This window comes from Coffea arabica, chromosome 2e (assembly GCF_036785885.1).
Source record: "Coffea arabica cultivar ET-39 chromosome 2e, Coffea Arabica ET-39 HiFi, whole genome shotgun sequence".
NCBI classification, from domain to species: domain Eukaryota; kingdom Viridiplantae; phylum Streptophyta; class Magnoliopsida; order Gentianales; family Rubiaceae; genus Coffea; species Coffea arabica.
The window spans coordinates 839,361-855,367 of NC_092313.1; the positions used below are offsets into that span (position 1 = coordinate 839,361).

The window sequence follows — 16,007 nt, forward strand, 5'->3', positions numbered from 1 at the left end:
TGAGCGGTCAAATTCGGACAGAAAAACCTTTCTCCCCTTATCTCACCAAAACATGGCCACCAAATTATTAGAAACAAATAATAGCCAAACAAGGCAAAATTATAAAGCCAATATAGAGATGTGGAGACTGTGAAAGGATAAAATCACATACATGAACTCATCCATCAAGCCGATGACTTTGAAAGCAACCACGGTAGGTCTAGGCGTTTCTCAAGACACGGGTTAAGCATGTTTAGGGGGTTTTCATGCAGTTTTACTGTGGTTGTATTTCTTACATGATTATTTTGCAATTACAAACGTTGCACACATGAATTTTATTCGAGCACAAAGGTACACTAACTTAATCTATGGAAACAATGGCGTAGATAAGAGCACCCTAAATCTTGAAGAAATACAACAATCGCAATCAGCAGATTGGAATTCTAAAAATTAGAGGGTTTGAATTCAAAAAAAAATTTTTGATGTCATTTTCGCTTTTTAAATTTCACCCGTCTCCTACTAGAACGAAAAAAAAAAAAAACTTCAGTCAATTGCATCACACCTCTATCCTACGCACCTCATTCCGGCTTTTCTACATGCAGGATTATATATCAAAAGCCCACATCTGCAACAGCTTCGGAAGAGCAGTAGGCGTAGGCTAGAACATAGAGGGTAGTCTATTGCCCCTCAAGCCGACAAAAGGAGTTAAATAAAGGAGTTTAGACTCAGAAATCAACAACGCGATGGAACAAACAGGCTATTTTGAACAAGAGCGCTGGAAGCCTTCCAACAAGCACAGCCCTTTCCCAGTTCCGAAGAGAAAGAGGCGCAACAATGCTAAGAGGTTCAGTGATGAACAAGTGAAGTCACTTGAGTCCATGTTTAATCGGGAGGCAAAGCTTGAACCAAGGAACAAGCTGCAGCTGGCAAAAGATCTAGGCCTGCAGCCGCGCCAGGTATCAATCTGGTTTCAGAACAAAAGGGCGAGATGGAAATCAAAGAAACTAGAGCAAGAATATAGAGTACTAAAAGCGAATTTCGATGCTCTATGCCACCAATTTGAAGCCTTGAAGAAAGAAAATGAGTCTCTGCTTGAGCAGGTATCTAAGTATCTACAACCGGTTCTCCTTAATTTAAGAGTCGTTACTTCAATGTTATCTATTCTATTTCTTGTTCCTTTACTTTCTTGTAACTGCTCTCTTACAGTTGCACACACTAAATGGTGTGCTGGAAAACTCCAATAAGAGGCAGAGCAGTAGCAAGGATTCAAATGAAAATGCAGAGCATACAGCTCCGCCAAAAAGAGACGAGCATCCTGAGCGCAGAGAAGATGATGAGAGGACAACAAAGGTGAATGTTGATGGGGTAGGCGTAAATGAACACTTTGGAAAGGAAGACCAAGCAAATTTTGATATCTTGACTGAACAAGGAGAGAGTACATCTGCATCACGAAAGCCATGGTGCAATCTTGTCTCAGATGGGCTCTTGGATGAATCATGTTGCCCTTCAAGTTGGTGGGATTTCTCAGATGGCCTTTGCTAATAATGAAAGAAGACAGAATGGAGATACCAGAAAATCCGGTGCATATGCCTCCAGAACTTTAAAAGCCTAAGGTATCTGGCACTTGCCATGGAAAAGAATTTTCGGGGCTTAGCCTGATCAGTATCTCGCTATCCATCCTCAAAGTTGGTTTGGTAGAATTCCATGAGAAAGAGACAGCCGGAAGGAGAAAAAGTGTACTGGAATGGCTTGGAGACAATTCGGTTTATCGAGATCAGTATGAGCCCGGATACCCAAACCCATTTCTACCATCTTCTCCCCTCCTCGAGGTTTTCTTGAATCTTTAAAACAATGTGAATGAATGATCGACGCTCAACAGTACATGTGTAGAACAAGCCAGCAGTACATATGCAGAATAAGGGAAACCCAAATTGAATCTCCCTTTCCTTTTTTGTTTTGTTTTTCTTCCCCTCTGTAATTTTGACATGATTTATCAGAGAACTACTACTAGGCATTTAGTAACTGTTGCTGACCGAATATAATGCCAGGATACCGCTAAACGATAGCTCCCAACAACCAAACCAGTCTATCCATCTTCCTTTTCAGTCGAAAGCTTCGATCATCCCCGGTTTAATAAAAGCGAGAAAAAGGAGGAGGACAAAATTTTTATGAAAACAGAGAAAGAATTGTACGACCGGTCAGTGAAAAGGAGGAATAGGGAGACATGCGCGGATCATGACAACTGGAAAAATCGAATTACTACACTATGATGAGGATTACGGATTCCCCAAAAATTAAAATTAAAAAAAAAAATCAACTTTTAATGACCTGCTGAAAGCAGACCTCAAAACAAAACAAAGAAGATCACTATTTATGCCATCATCAACATATTCAACTCAGAATAGGAGAAAAAGAACTGGACATGTATGTGACTAGGACTGATTCAAGAAGATGTTCAAATTCAAAAAAGAGGAAGCTGTACTACATTAACACCAATCACGACGGTTTGGCCGAGTGGTCTAAGGCGCCAGATTTAGGCTCTGGTCCGGAAGGGCGTGGGTTCAAATCCCACAGCCGTCATAAACTTCTTGGTTGTTTTACCTAGTAATCTTGACGTTTTTAATAACATTCAATGAAAACAAAAATAAGATTTCACCCGTGAAATTAGGGCGACAAACGAGCCCAGCTCAAGTTTTGACCTAATCGAGCCGAACTTTGAATAATTTTAGCTCAAGTTTTGACCTAATCGAGCCGAACTTTGAATAATTTTAGTGAACTCGAACTTGAAAAAAAAAATAAAAAATAATTATTTTTATTTTTTAAAAAATAAATAAAATAATATTTTTTTAATAAATAATAAAATATTAAGGATATATATGTAATTTTATTATTAAAATAAAGAATATATATACTTAAAATTTAAAAATATATATATATACTTAAAATAAAAATATATATATATATACTCGAGCTCGCGAACTAACGAGCTTAATATCTTGAACTCAAGTTCGAACTCGATTTCGACTTGAGCCAGCTCGAGCTCGAGCTTGATATTGATCGAGCTCGAGTCGAGCTTGACTCGAGCCGCTCGGTTCGTTTGCAACCCTACGTGAAATAACCAATTATGTCCTAAACATAATTTTAATGTATTACAAATTAATTTTAGTTTTGATTGGAGGATTTGAAAATGAATAGAAGAAAATGTAAGGTGGTTTAAAATTGATGGGACTTGTGTTTTTACTCCAACATTTAGGGGATGAGATGTTATACTAATGCAGTTGGTGAAATTTTTTAAGTTTAAATAATACTAATTGTTGCTTTTTTAATTTAGATTAAGATTTCAGAAATTAGGGATTGATGGTGTGATGATCATGGTGATAATTGTACTAATTTGAAATATTGGAATATGAAAGATTTAACATAGTAAAGATGATGGTTGAAAGTAGACTTTAGATTTTATGCATGTTCTATATATTTTTTAAAGAATTTTATAAAAAGATAAAATGTACTTCACAATTTCACGAGGGCATTTTGGGTTATTTATTCAAAAATTTTGAACATTGAATGATTATTGTTACCAAAATGATAAATTCAAGATAGGTATATATAATTTTTAAACATGTGTGAAATTGTCAAAAACATTTTTAAAACTGGGGTGAAAATGTCAAAAAATTTAAGGGAGGTTTTTGAAATTATTCCATAGAACAAATGTGTTAATTTCAAAAATCTCTCTAACAATTTCACTGAGCTCTCATGAGATTTGAAAAATTACATTTACCTCTATACAAATAATAAGATCTTAAAATAATATTGACTTGGTCATATTTTTAAATAAATATAAAAAATGCCCTTGTGTAATGAGTTTTAATTTATTTCTCTATACAAATATAAGATTATGTAGTGTCATTATAAGGAAAAATGTGCCAAAATTTTTATGCCCATACATACTATTTGATAAACAACTATAATAATAAATTTATCACTATGATAGAATACTTTTGATGGTATTTTATTATGGATTTAGATTTATAAGGTAGAAAAGAAAATGTTGAAATAATTAATTTAGAGTTTATGAATTTTTTGAGTAGTGAGATTATCATAATTTAGTAATGGTTTTGGGCCATTTCTTTTTGATTTATTGTTAATTTTAATACCAAAAAATAGCAAAAAATATTAGCAAAAAATATTTGATTACAAATAAAGTTAACTCATAAAAAAAATCACTAGTTCGACATTTGGTTATAGTAGAAACTAAAGGTAATAGTGGTAGTTTTACAGTTTTATTAGCAAAAAATTAAACTAAAAAGGAATACGAAGGAAAAAATGAAAAAATAATTTTAAAAGTCATAATAGATATTAAACGAGGGAATTTCATTAAAATATTTTAGAGTAGTGTTGTCATTTTAAATGATAAGGGAGGCATGTGTAATTTTAAAAACCTCCAGGAGCTAAATGAAATTGTGAAAAACCTCAAGGGAGGTTTTTGGAATTATCCCTAGAACAAACATTCTTTTTACTCATTCTTCAACAGCGGTTGCTACTTGCTACTGTTCTTTTCTTTCCCCCATTTAGCCTTCGAATTGAATAAATGGCTGAAATTTTTGTTGCCAGTTATGGATTTGTTTTGCTAATTTTAGATAGAGCCGCTCCTTCCCGCTTTCGCTTCGTGATTTCATAATCGAATGCCACTGAATTAAAGAGTACTACTGTATGTATCTGGTTCAATTCTGTGTATCAAAATAAACTTCAAATGGTTTTCAGCGTTCATTTTTTTAATTTTTACCGCACACATGTATATACGCGTTGTCTGTCCTCCACAGAAAACAGTCAGCAAAGCGGAGCTAAAGCTTCAACAATATAGGGAGGTGAGAGCAATGGCTCTCTCAGTCTGGATGCCCGCATCAATATCAATCTCAGCACCACCCACGTGGTATGTTAAATGCAGCGGAGCTAAAGCTTCAACAGCAGACTCCATTATCCCATCATCACTCTTAAATTCCCTGAAGACCCTCAAATTCCCTCGTTTCTGGCCTTGGCAAAAGGTATTATTTAAGTACTAGCTAGTAAGTCTTTAATTGATGAATCCCATCAAGGAACAGATAGGTACCAAGTGAAATTGTGTTATACACTGCCAGTACATACATTATGAAGTAAATAAACTAATATGCTGTGTACCAGTAGTATTTGATAGATCGGGATTTTCATTTCTTGGGAATATTGGCAGGTAAAGATTGGTCCTCTGACAGTGTCACCCATGGGGTTTGGGACTTGGGCATGGGGGAACCAGCTTCTGTGGGGTTATCAGGAATCAATGGACTCTCAGCTTCAGGACACTTTCAATCTTGCCCTGGAGAATGGGATTAATTTCTTTGATACTGCTGATTCTTATGGAACTGGGAAGTTGAATGGACAAAGCGAGAGACTTCTTGGCAAATTCATCCGCGAGTTTCAAGGTCCGCTTCTTTTGTTTCACCTTTTTTGGTGATATTATCATCTGCTACTGCTGCTGCCACTGCTATTACTTTTTTTTTGTGGTAATATTCTTGAGGAAACTGATTCCGTCAGAAGTTTGGTGGATGGATGATTGATTTCTTGGTTTGGGATTGCAATAGTCTACCACTGCTATTTTTATCTTGTCACCTATGGCCTAACCTCCATTTATGGATGTTCAGTGACCATTTATGACATACGTAGCAGGGTATTTGAGCTCTTATCTTACCTAATTGCCTTTTTGCAATGCTTGCAAAAAGTTACTGATATACTATTTTTTTTTTAAAAAGGAATTTTAGTACTTAAGTTTGCTAGTCAGTAAAGGAATGCGTTAGGAATCAACTGGTTCTCCATATGTCTTTTGCTGTTTGTTTTGGCGTGTTTCTTGTCGGAGTGTATGATGCTGTCTTAAGTGTCATTGGCAATGGATGAAGTCCTGTCCGCTTTGCCTTTCACTTCTGCATCTCAGTTTTTTTTCTTTCTACTAAAGCTTATAGAGACTAATATCTTTTGGTCTTTTACAAGTCTGGTTTTTGTCAAGACCGCTAATAGACCAGCCTTTTTTTTTTTGGTCAGGAAGAAAGGCATTCCAAGATGATATTGTCATTGCAACAAAGTTTGCTGCATATCCATGGCGTCTAACACCTGGACAATTTGTCAACGCTTGCAAGTGTGCTACTAATTCTTTATTTTAATTGATGTTTAGTGTTTTTTGAGTTCTAAGTGAAACAAGATCTGAGCTCTCTTCCAATTAAAAGTGAGGGACATTGAGATAATAATCCATTCCAAGTAAATGAGATTCCACAAGGAGCCAGGACAGGATATCTTTGAGAGCCTAATGTCAGTTTTTTCTAGTTTTCTTGATTGGATAAATGATCATGCACAATTTTTTCCAAGGTCTTCTCTGCATCGGATGCAAATTGAACAAATAGGAATTGGACAGCTGCACTGGTCAACTGCCAATTATGCTCCTCTTCAAGAGCGAGCTCTTTGGGATGGTTTGGTTGCAATGCATGAGAAGGTGTAATCTTGTAGGCATTTATTCAATAATCGCAGCCATTACTTGGTTCCATGCTCATGATGATTGTTATCATTTGGCTTTTATACAAATTGACATGATACCTGGATAATTAATAGCACAATGTCCTTAGTTTTGTTTTAGTTCATTACAAAGATTTGTGACTACATTATGGAAATCTTGGAATGCAGGGTTTAGTTCGGGCAGTTGGTGTGAGCAATTATGGGCCAAAACAACTTCTGAAAATACATGATTACCTTAAAGCCAGGGGAGTTCCTTTATGCTCTGCACAGGTGCTATTCTCTTTGTGGCTTCTGAGTGAAATCAATACTAGTCTGAATATTAACCTGTTTTTGTGAAATCATAGTTGAATGCCTGGCAATAATAGATAAAAATAATTACACTTCCACTTTTTAATTTTTTTTTTTTTGAGTTTGTTGCATCCCGTCTTAAATCATAGTACACAGACATGCTTTATAAGTCGAGTGAAAAGGATACATACAAGTAGATCTGTTGGAATGTCTGTGGAGCATACATGATGGTGACCTTTACTGAGTCCTTAATCAGATTTTGAGGCCTACAACATGTGTTGGTTGCAAGATGTGTCGAGTGGCAGGGGTTTAAATATTTTGCATTGATCATTTAGGAGCCCAGAAGTCATTTGGCAGTTTCAGGATGCTGACAATAACACCTTTTTATTTAGCATTTCAATAGCTTTCTGTTTTTGTTGTGATTGATAATTTTGTGTTCAGGGTTTGCCAATGTTCAGGTTCAGTTTTCACTGCTTAGCATGGGAAGGGACCAAATGGAGATCAAGAAGTTATGTGATTCTTTGGGTATTAGATTGATTTCGTATAGTCCTTTGGGGCTTGGGATGCTAACCGGGAAATACAGCCCTTCTAATCTTCCTCAGGGACCTAGGTAAATGAACTTTCACATTCTTCCACTTGTTAAAAGCTGCATGTGCCTTGATCTCCAAATATTACATACCGGGCAGCTCTATCATGCTTTGCCTCATGGTATTTTGCTGTAACTCATGTAGGGGCCTACTATTTAGACAAATCCTGCCCGGATTGGAGCCCTTACTAGGTTCATTAAAAGAAATTGCCAAGAAAAGACGGAAAACTATGTCACAGGTATCCATCCCTTGACTTTGAAGTTGCATTGTGCATCATATAGAGTGCTCGTCACACGTTAGAATGTTAGGACTTAAACAGTAGATAATCACTATTCTGAGACCACCTAACTGTCAAGCTTTGGAGCGTTCTTACCTCCTAATCTCCTATGTTCTAGTGAATTTAAATAGATCCGAGCAGTATTGAAAATTCAAATGGGGAAAGGCTGAGGAATGTGAACAAAGCAAAAAAGTTAGGCAAGTAATGACACTTGTGCTAGGATAGTAGTAACTTTTTATGTTAGGACTTTTATTGCATTGTTGTCCACATAGGTTGCTATAAACTGGTGCATCTGCAAAGGAACAATTCCAATTCCGGGAGTCAAGTCAGTCAAACAGGCCGAGGAGAATTTAGGTGCCCTTGGTTGGCAACTCTCTGCAGACGAGTTATCTCAATTAGAATATGGTGCCCTTGAATCTCCCAGCAAAATGATTCAAAACATTTTTCAGACCAGCTAAGTAACTGTCGCGAATGATTATGCGATATGTCGAATTTCAGGCTACGATCTTGCTACTCTTGTTATGTGCCTCGAGTCCCCATTGGCCCGATCTTTCCCTCCTGATCGTGTTTTTCCGTATTCTGTTTCCTTGGGCTGTTTATTTTTATTTTTATTTTTGCCTTTCGACCTCTCATTTGCTTCCTTGCAAGGGGGTGAACATTTTGAGTTCTGAAAGCAGGGACACTCTTTCTAAGAATCCAGTACCGATCCCTCGACGGCTAGTGATAAGCAAATTGGGCTTTGTATGCTAAATCTTCAGTTGCCGTCCAGTGTAATACAAGTACGTTGCTGTAGAATATCCCATTTGTTATTTGAAATGTATAATTGTGGGGTGAATGACCGGAAAAAATCAGTACACTAAGGCTTCGTTTGATTCAATGTAAAATATTTTCAACGGAAAATGTCTTCTATAGAAAATTTTATCTAGGAAAATAGTTAATTTCTACATGTTTTTTCCAATGTTTGGGAGGAGATGAAGACTACAAATCTTTAGTGGGGTATTGCACAAGTGGTAGGTTTTGTTCTGAATCTTAAGGCTGGTGGGGGAGCAAGTATGGATAGTCTTACGATTTACGAGACGGATATGGAAAATAACTTCAGTTCATTTATATGGGAAGTCATTTTACATCATCTGATGTAAAATATTTTCAGTAGGAAAAAATTTTCCCAAAGCAATAACCCAACCAAACAATAGAAAATCGGGAAAACGTTTTCTGGAAAATATTTTCTTTTCAAACAAACAGACCCTAAATCAGTACGTAGAGAATTCCATCCGCTTTGTCTTTCAAATTTTCCATTATTATTATTATTGTTACATTTTGTGAGGATTATTCAAAATCTTCACGGGAATTATTAATCAGTGAAACTAAAGATGAGGATGTTAATATCTGCCGTTTGGATTTTTGGCTCCTTCCACCTGTGCCTGGTATGAGTTACGTGAGTACAAATGACAGAAGCCCAGGTGTGATTCGTGTCCCGTCGTGTCGTAGTCCTGCTACCCAACCCAAACGGTTGTGGATAATTTCAAAAATTTTCCTTGAGATTTCCTGCTATTTCTCTTAACTCTTTTGAAGTTTTAAAAATTGCACTTACCATCATTAATGTGACATTTTTGGTAACCAAACCTTAAAAAAGGGTTAAAAATTCAATGAATTCTCTAAAATACCCTTATCTCATAAAGTTTTATTTATTATTCTAAATAATTATAGAGTAATTTTGCGTAATTATAAAAGGAATGAGCATCAAGTTTTTTATATTGTTTGATAATTAATTATAACAATAAATCTATAGCTATAATAGCCTTTTTTTAGTGCTTTAGTGAAAGTACGTATCAATTTTAAGATAGAGAAGAAAGTGTCATTTTAATTTTTTAAAAACTTTTTGGACTAGTTCAATGATGGAACTATCATAGTTTGGTAGTAATTTTGGGCATTGTTATTATCGATTTATTCTTGATTTTGATACAAAAATTTAAAAAAAAAAAAGGAGCAGAAAAAATTGGATGGTATCAAATGTTATAAAAAAAAAGTTACTAGTTTGACATTTGATCAACATAGAGGTTGAGGACAATATTGATAGTTTTTCATATTGTGTGATAAAAATATAAGAGAAATGAATAAGAAGGGAAAATGATTATAAAACCCATCCTTTGTATGAGCATGGCAAACAAGAGAGTTTCAATAGAATGTTAACGTTAGTATTGTTTTTTTCAAGTGGATAAGGGAGATAAGTGTAATTTTTAAAATTTTAGAGATATTAAATGAGATTGGCAAAACCCTCGAGGGAGGTTTTTGAAATTATCCCATGTTAAATATCAATTCTAGGGATAATTTCAGAAACCTCCCCTGAGGTTTCTGACAGTCTCAAGGACCTCCCCTGAAGTTTCGAAAATCCCTTATACCTCCCCTGTCAGATTGTTGGGTCCCAAAATGACTTGAAAAACGTTGAATTGACACAAATATCCCTGCTGTTGAAGTAATATATTCTGATAATAACATGAATTAATTAGTGAAATGAGTAATAGAAAGGATTAAGTAACTTAACTGGAATTTGATAATAAAATGAATTGCTAATTTGGGCTAAGAGAAAAGGCGCCAAAAATGGGCGCCCATTTGGTTGTTGATGTGACAATGGTAGCTGACTGAACGTTAATTTTGGTGAGGAATAGACCTTCTTGAGGAATAGACCTTTATGGAGAAAAGCCATAAAGAGCTGGTTTTTTATTCAACAACGAGTTAATTTTTATTATATCTAATAACTAAATTTTTGTTTAAGAAAAATGGGTACTCTGTTCTTATAATGAATGAAAGCTTTGAAAAGTGGGGCTCTTTTATTCATCAGGTAACCACACATGAAGGGGAAATTGTGCCGATTTAGCAACGGCACCGGCAAATACTAGACCAGCACACAAAGTAACAAACAAAGAATTGACTTCATTATCATAAATCAAGTTATTGAATATTTCGAATAAATCACGAAATTCAAAACTACCCGTTATCCAGTAAAAACCTAAAATTCCTAATAATAAGCCAAAATCCCCTATACGATTAGTCACAAAAGCTTTTTGGCAAGCATTTGCAGCAAGAGGTCGTGTAAACCAAAACCCTATTAATAAATAAGAACACATTCCAACCAATTCCCAAAAAATATAAATTTGTATCAAATTCGAACTAGTAACTAATCCTAACATGGAAGTACTGAAAAAACCCATATAAGCAAAAAATCTCAAATATGCTTGATCATGAGCCATATAATTATCACTATAGATAAGAACCATAATTCCAACGGTAGTTATTAATATTGACATAATAGAAGTAAGCGGATCGATCAAATAGCCGAATTCTAAAGAAAAATCATTATTAATGATCCAAGACCATACATATTGATAGATCGAATTGCTATTTATTTGCTGAATAGACAGATTGATTGAAAAAATCATGACTATAGTTAACAATAAAACACTCTGAAAAGACCACATACGACGAAGATTTTTTGTTGCGGTCGGAAAAAGAAGAAGTCCGACCCCTATTAATATAGGAATTGGAAGTGGAATGAAAGGGATGATCCACCCGTATTGATATGTCTGTTGCATAAAAACATTTTTTAATTCTTAATTTATTAATTAATTGTTTCCGATTCACCGGATCTTACCTCTTTGAAAGGGATCAATAAAAGTCAAGATATGGACTTTAAGTTAAACTAACTTAAATAGAATTTTAGAATCTTTTGTTTTTTTACTTTACTTATTCTTCTGAATTTTTGCTAAATCCTTAAAATATTCAAATCAAGAAGTTATAATTGTTCAAATTATATAAAATTATATGAAAGGGAAAAAGTACCCGAGTTTGATCAGTTATATAATTAATAGAAAAGGAGATGAAATTTTTTCTTTCATTAAGCAAAAGCAAAGTTTTTATTCTTATCTTAAATCTTTTGGTGGGGTATTTTATTATAATTATATGGAAATTCGCCTTAGAATGACGAAAATAGACAGAAATAAAAATGTAAAGGTTTTCGATTCTTTTTTTATTATATTAAGTTTAAGCTTACTTAACTAATTCGATTTTTATGGCACAGCGAGTGGGGTTTATTTTATGTTATCCGACAAATAAATTAGTATTTAAGGAAAATGGGTACTCTGTAAGTATAATGCACGAAAGCCATAAAGAGCTGGTCTTTTATTCAACAATGGGTTTAAATTTATTTTATCCGATAAATAAATTTCTAAACTGCCCGCTCCTGTTATAGGTGACACTTCTTGTTGTGATCAAAAAATAGATTTTGATTAGAATTTTGCTACTTGTATGAGCACTTTTGCAGAAACCTCAGTTACAACCCAACAACATTCACTGGTTTCTCTTGCAACTTCAGTAGGCAATTATATAGAGCTCCAAAGCAACACTACTGTTTCTTATTACCGTTACAAAGAACTACTTTGAGAGCCGTTGGCATGAACTAGAAGACAATTTCTTGCAATACAGCCTTACCTTTTTCCATCAGTTTCACATACACCCCCCGCAATTTCAAAGGAACTAGATTCCATTGAAATTTTCAACATAAACATCCTCACTAATGACAATCTTGAGGGCAGAGGTGGAATTTGATTATTTTCTCTCTCCTGAAACACATTTTATATTCATTGTCCACCTCAATTGGGTTGGACCTGAAACTATCTACTTAGTTTTAGGGGAGGTATAAGGGATTTTCGGAACTTCAGGGGAGGTCCTTGGGACTGTCAGAAACCTCAGGGGAGGTTTCTGAAATTATCCCTCAATTCTATTTCCACCTTCCCTTCGTAGCCGCCACGCCACCACCGTCCAAGCAACCGCCATAATCCGCTTCATTCACCCTTCCTTGTCCTTACAGGTGCCGGTGGCCCATACTCTTCTGCCCTTCTACTACTACCTCCTTGTCCTCTCTTCACTCAGTCTCCAATCTCCATTTGCCAACAGGTACCAGTTTTTTTTTTTTTAAAAAAAAAATTTTAAAATATGAAACGTCGACACCTGCTCTGCTCCATTCTTGATTCTACATAGGGCCCCTTGCTCCCCTGTTCTTTCTTCTACTTCTTGTACTTCTTTCCCGACTCTCCTCCCCAACCCGAACTCCCTTGCTACTTCTACTACTTCAACCACTCCTGTCACGCCACTCCATTCCCTTGGCTTTTCGATCCTGATCGCCCGATTCCGTTTTCTGCTCCCTCAGGTTCAAACGGCAACTCTCATTGTTGTTCAATCCCACCAATTCCAATTCTTTTAAGACTCCAAAGACGTCAATGGCAGGGGCCTCATCAACCGAGAAAAATAAACAAGTATTTGAGTCGGAGGAAGACCTGGCTGTGGACTTGGCTGAGTATGTCGCCCATCTATCTGATCAATTCGCCAAAACAAGGGGTGCCTTCACCGTTGTTTTATCCGGGGGTTCTCTTGTCAAGTCTCTCAGGTCAGTGATATGCGATATCCTCCTTCTTTCTAATATCTATCTCTCCGTTCTATTGATTTGGGATGCTGGGGATCGCAGGAAATTAGTAGAGCCTCCCTACATTGATTTGGTGGATTGGTCCAAATGGCACGTTTTCTGGGCGGATGAAAGAGTTGTTCCAAAGGATCATCCCGATAGCAATTATTTTCTGGCCTATAACGGCTTTCTATCCAAGGTTAAGAAGAAGCATGACCATTGGCTTTATAAATTCTCTTTTTATCTTGGGATTTAAAATACTACCCCACGAGTGATATGAGCTTATCCTTCTAATTCTTGCTTATCATTGGATCGCATTCTGCTAATCTGTTGCATCTTTAATCCAATTCGTGGATGGATACTTGGTTATAGCTTGTAAACATATGATCTGGGATTTTGAGCTTATTAGTTAAGCTTAGTTCCTTCAACATTGCGGTCAAGTTTTTCAGTGGAATGTTAATTTGACCTATATAATTATGCCTCGTGCATGCCGCATTTTGTACATTTACACTAGATGGCAAAAGAAAGATTTGTTGTTTTCGCTAGTGATTCAGGTTTCTTCCCCCCCCCCCCCCCCCCCCCTCTCTCTCTCTCTCTCTCTGTTTCACACTAAAACTTTTGTGTCTACATACTCGTGGAAGCTTGAAGATGGTGTAATAGAAAATGTGATGAGTTTGGGCTAAAATAAGAGCACAAGGAACAGATGACCTCACTAACAGCTGTGTTCCTCCCTATGGTGGATGAGTTAATGGAAATCGGTCATCTGAACAAGCGCTTGACATGGTGTTAATACATGAAGCTCAGATTGTCATTTGAAAGTATAGGCTTTTTCTAGCAATTTCTACATTCATAGATCGCCCTGTGCTTGATGTTGACAGCATTCTGATGTACTACTCAAAGAGTAATTGGTGTTGATGGTTCTGGGATCCCCTGATATCTAATAAATTAAAGCTCTTCCCATAATAAAACTTAGATTTTCTAAAAAATCCCTATGAAAAATAGAGTTTTGTCCCCGGGGATTAATGTTGGAGAAATTTAGACTTTGCCTCTTTCATCCATATTGTTGTAACCTTCACTATCATGAAACAAAATTCCTTGGTTTGTCATCAGTCATGGGCAAGTTAGTTTTCAAGTTTAAATCATTGATCTCTTCGTAATGAGCAGAAGTGCTGACTAAAGTGCTAGTGCAATACTTCTGCATAAAGAAAACATATTTTATTTATGAACAACTTGAACGTGATAGGTTAGCAATAATTCTCCTTTATTTGGCATCATTTTCCCATTGTGCTTCGTTTTTTGCCTCACATTTATCCCATATGTTCTTTCATTCAGTTACTTCTTGTTCTGCATTTATGGCTTTGCCAGAGGCCTTAAAAGTTCCCATGCGTTGGTGGAATAGTTGTCATTTGATGAAAGCCACTGAATGTTGTTTCAAACAATAGAGTTGTTATTAATTGAGCTTAATAAGGAATGTTGCTCTTGTATTTGAAGTTACTTGCGAGGCAAGGGAAGTAGATTTTCTATTATGTGTGAACTTAATGATAGTCCAAAAACAAAGTATGGCATGATTCGTTAACTATCTTGTTGTAGGAGATTTATACATGTGCTTGGTAGTCTATATTTGTTTATTGCAGTTTATCTTCTTGTCTCCTGCACTGTTGTTTTGTGTTACCTTGTGGCTGTGATACTTGTTTTTACTTGCAGATTAGATGAACCAAATTTGTTTTGTAGCCATCCTATTCCCCTCCATGAATGAATTACCTGAAAGTTTCTGAACTTGTGTAATTTGTTATTCCTTTGTCTGCCAGATTCCAATTCCTGCTGGCAACGTGTATGCCATAAATGATGCATTGTCTGCTGAAGGTGCTGCAGATGACTATGAGACCTGTCTCAAGCACTTGGTTAAGAACAGGACGATAGAGGTATCAGAGATCAATGGTTTTCCAAAATTTGATCTCATGCTTTTGGGAATGGGCCCAGATGGGCATGTTGCCTCTCTTTTTCATGGGCATCCACTTGTGAAAGAGAACAAGAAGTGGGTTACTTTCATCAAGGACTCGCCAAAACCTCCTCCGGAGAGGATAACGTTGACATTCCCTGTAATAAATGCTTCCGCACATATTGCACTTATTGTAGTAGGAGCTGGTAAAGCCGATGCTGTTCGTTCAACACTGGGTAGTGATCAGGACACCGATTTGCTTCCCGTGCAAATGGTTTCACCTGACGGCAAGTTGAATTGGTTCTTGGACAAGGGTGCGGCTTCAAAGCTGTAGGGTGCACACTTGCCTATAATAATATCAGTTGATCTTGCTCGGTAAATATCCCTTGGTCTTTATGTCTTACCTTGTGGATGTGCTTGATGGTTTTGTAAGATTATCATTATTATGTAAGGTACTGGTGTTTCTGTTTCCTCAGATTAGCAGCAGGCAAGAATTGAATATTCCCGATGCTTGAATGCCTTATGGTGATTTTTTTCCTTTCAAATTATCTGTGGTAAGGATTCATGGAAATTTTGGGTTTCAGTGCTGGGGAGTAAGGATACTTGGGCGTCTGTCTTCTTTTTGTGATGTCAAGTCCTTGTATTATCTAACAATTGAAGACAGCCCAGGGTTTATGTTTAATCATAGGGTAACTACTTTTGGTGTCCTCAAAAACTAGTATTTATTTTAACTTGCGTGCTGTTCCCCCTTCCGTTGGATGGGGCATGAGCCCCTTCCGTTGCACCAGGGCTGGCGAGGCCTGCTCAATTTACGTCCTCGTGTTGTTGCAGATAGAAAAAAGTTGTGAGCCTTTTTAACCAACTTGTATTAGGTGAACTGGCCACCAGATTGGCTGCAGATCATGGATTCAAACTTTTGGCACCAAAATGGTAAGAAAAAAAATTAGAAAA

General features: G+C 36.3%; 3 protein-coding genes and 1 non-coding gene across 6 annotated transcripts; all 4 read left to right on the forward strand.

The window, feature by feature from the left end:
• On the forward strand, nucleotides 1-2,001 carry LOC113729880 (uncharacterized). The gene is made up of 3 exons (XM_027254183.2): nucleotides 1-193; nucleotides 582-1,079; nucleotides 1,186-2,001. Exons 2-3 carry the CDS (start codon nucleotides 723-725, stop codon nucleotides 1,519-1,521), a joined length of 693 nt encoding a protein of 230 aa, XP_027109984.1. The 5' UTR covers nucleotides 1-193; nucleotides 582-722; the 3' UTR covers nucleotides 1,522-2,001.
• A 478-nt stretch (nucleotides 2,002-2,479) lies between these two features.
• On the forward strand, nucleotides 2,480-2,559 carry TRNAL-UAG (transfer RNA leucine (anticodon UAG)). Its single transcript has one exon. It is a non-coding gene; the product is annotated as a tRNA-Leu (tRNA).
• A 1,964-nt stretch (nucleotides 2,560-4,523) lies between these two features.
• LOC113729881 (pyridoxal reductase, chloroplastic) lies at nucleotides 4,524-8,562 on the forward strand. Of its 2 annotated transcripts, XM_027254184.2 has the most exons (9): nucleotides 4,524-4,687; nucleotides 4,800-5,021; nucleotides 5,204-5,432; nucleotides 6,046-6,139; nucleotides 6,367-6,490; nucleotides 6,679-6,780; nucleotides 7,257-7,408; nucleotides 7,530-7,623; nucleotides 7,935-8,562. In XM_027254184.2, the coding sequence occupies exons 2-9, from the start codon at nucleotides 4,854-4,856 to the stop codon at nucleotides 8,118-8,120; spliced, it is 1,149 nt and encodes a 382-aa protein (XP_027109985.1). In that variant the 5' UTR covers nucleotides 4,524-4,687; nucleotides 4,800-4,853; the 3' UTR covers nucleotides 8,121-8,562. The 2 variants fall into 2 exon arrangements, with proteins under 2 accessions (XP_027109985.1, XP_071934087.1); XM_072077986.1 differs by lacking the exon at nucleotides 4,524-4,687 and having other exon boundaries at nucleotides 4,698-5,021.
• Nucleotides 8,563-12,485: 3,923 nt separating this feature from the next.
• Nucleotides 12,486-15,601, forward strand: LOC113729882 (probable 6-phosphogluconolactonase 4, chloroplastic). 2 transcript variants are annotated; one of them, XM_027254186.2, is made up of 4 exons: nucleotides 12,486-13,102; nucleotides 13,181-13,316; nucleotides 14,926-15,431; nucleotides 15,533-15,601. In XM_027254186.2, exons 1-3 carry the CDS (start codon nucleotides 12,936-12,938, stop codon nucleotides 15,388-15,390), a joined length of 768 nt encoding a protein of 255 aa, XP_027109987.1. In that variant the 5' UTR covers nucleotides 12,486-12,935; the 3' UTR covers nucleotides 15,391-15,431; nucleotides 15,533-15,601. The 2 variants fall into 2 exon arrangements, with proteins under 2 accessions (XP_027109987.1, XP_071934088.1); XM_072077987.1 differs by having other exon boundaries at nucleotides 12,487-13,102; nucleotides 14,926-15,601.
• Nucleotides 15,602-16,007: the final 406 nt, after the last annotated feature.

Bases quoted from the DNA above. Each gene is read 5' to 3' on its own strand.
- LOC113729881 (XM_072077986.1), top strand. From the start codon at position 4,770: ATGTATATACGCGTTGTCTGTCCTCCACAGAAAACAGTCAGCAAAGCG. The intron at 5,433-6,045 runs GTCCGCTTCTTT...TTTTTTGGTCAG, and splicing joins ATTCATCCGCGAGTTTCAAG to GAAGAAAGGCATTCCAAGAT. The intron at 7,409-7,529 runs GTAAATGAACTT...TAACTCATGTAG, and splicing joins AATCTTCCTCAGGGACCTAG to GGGCCTACTATTTAGACAAA.
- LOC113729880 (XM_027254183.2), top strand. From the start codon at position 723: ATGGAACAAACAGGCTATTTTGAACAAGAGCGCTGGAAGCCTTCCAAC. The intron at 1,080-1,185 runs GTATCTAAGTAT...GCTCTCTTACAG, and splicing joins ATGAGTCTCTGCTTGAGCAG to TTGCACACACTAAATGGTGT.
- LOC113729882 (XM_027254186.2), top strand. From the start codon at position 12,936: ATGGCAGGGGCCTCATCAACCGAGAAAAATAAACAAGTATTTGAGTCG. The intron at 13,103-13,180 runs GTCAGTGATATG...TGGGGATCGCAG, and splicing joins TCTCTTGTCAAGTCTCTCAG to GAAATTAGTAGAGCCTCCCT. The intron at 13,317-14,925 runs GTTAAGAAGAAG...TTTGTCTGCCAG, and splicing joins ATAACGGCTTTCTATCCAAG to ATTCCAATTCCTGCTGGCAA.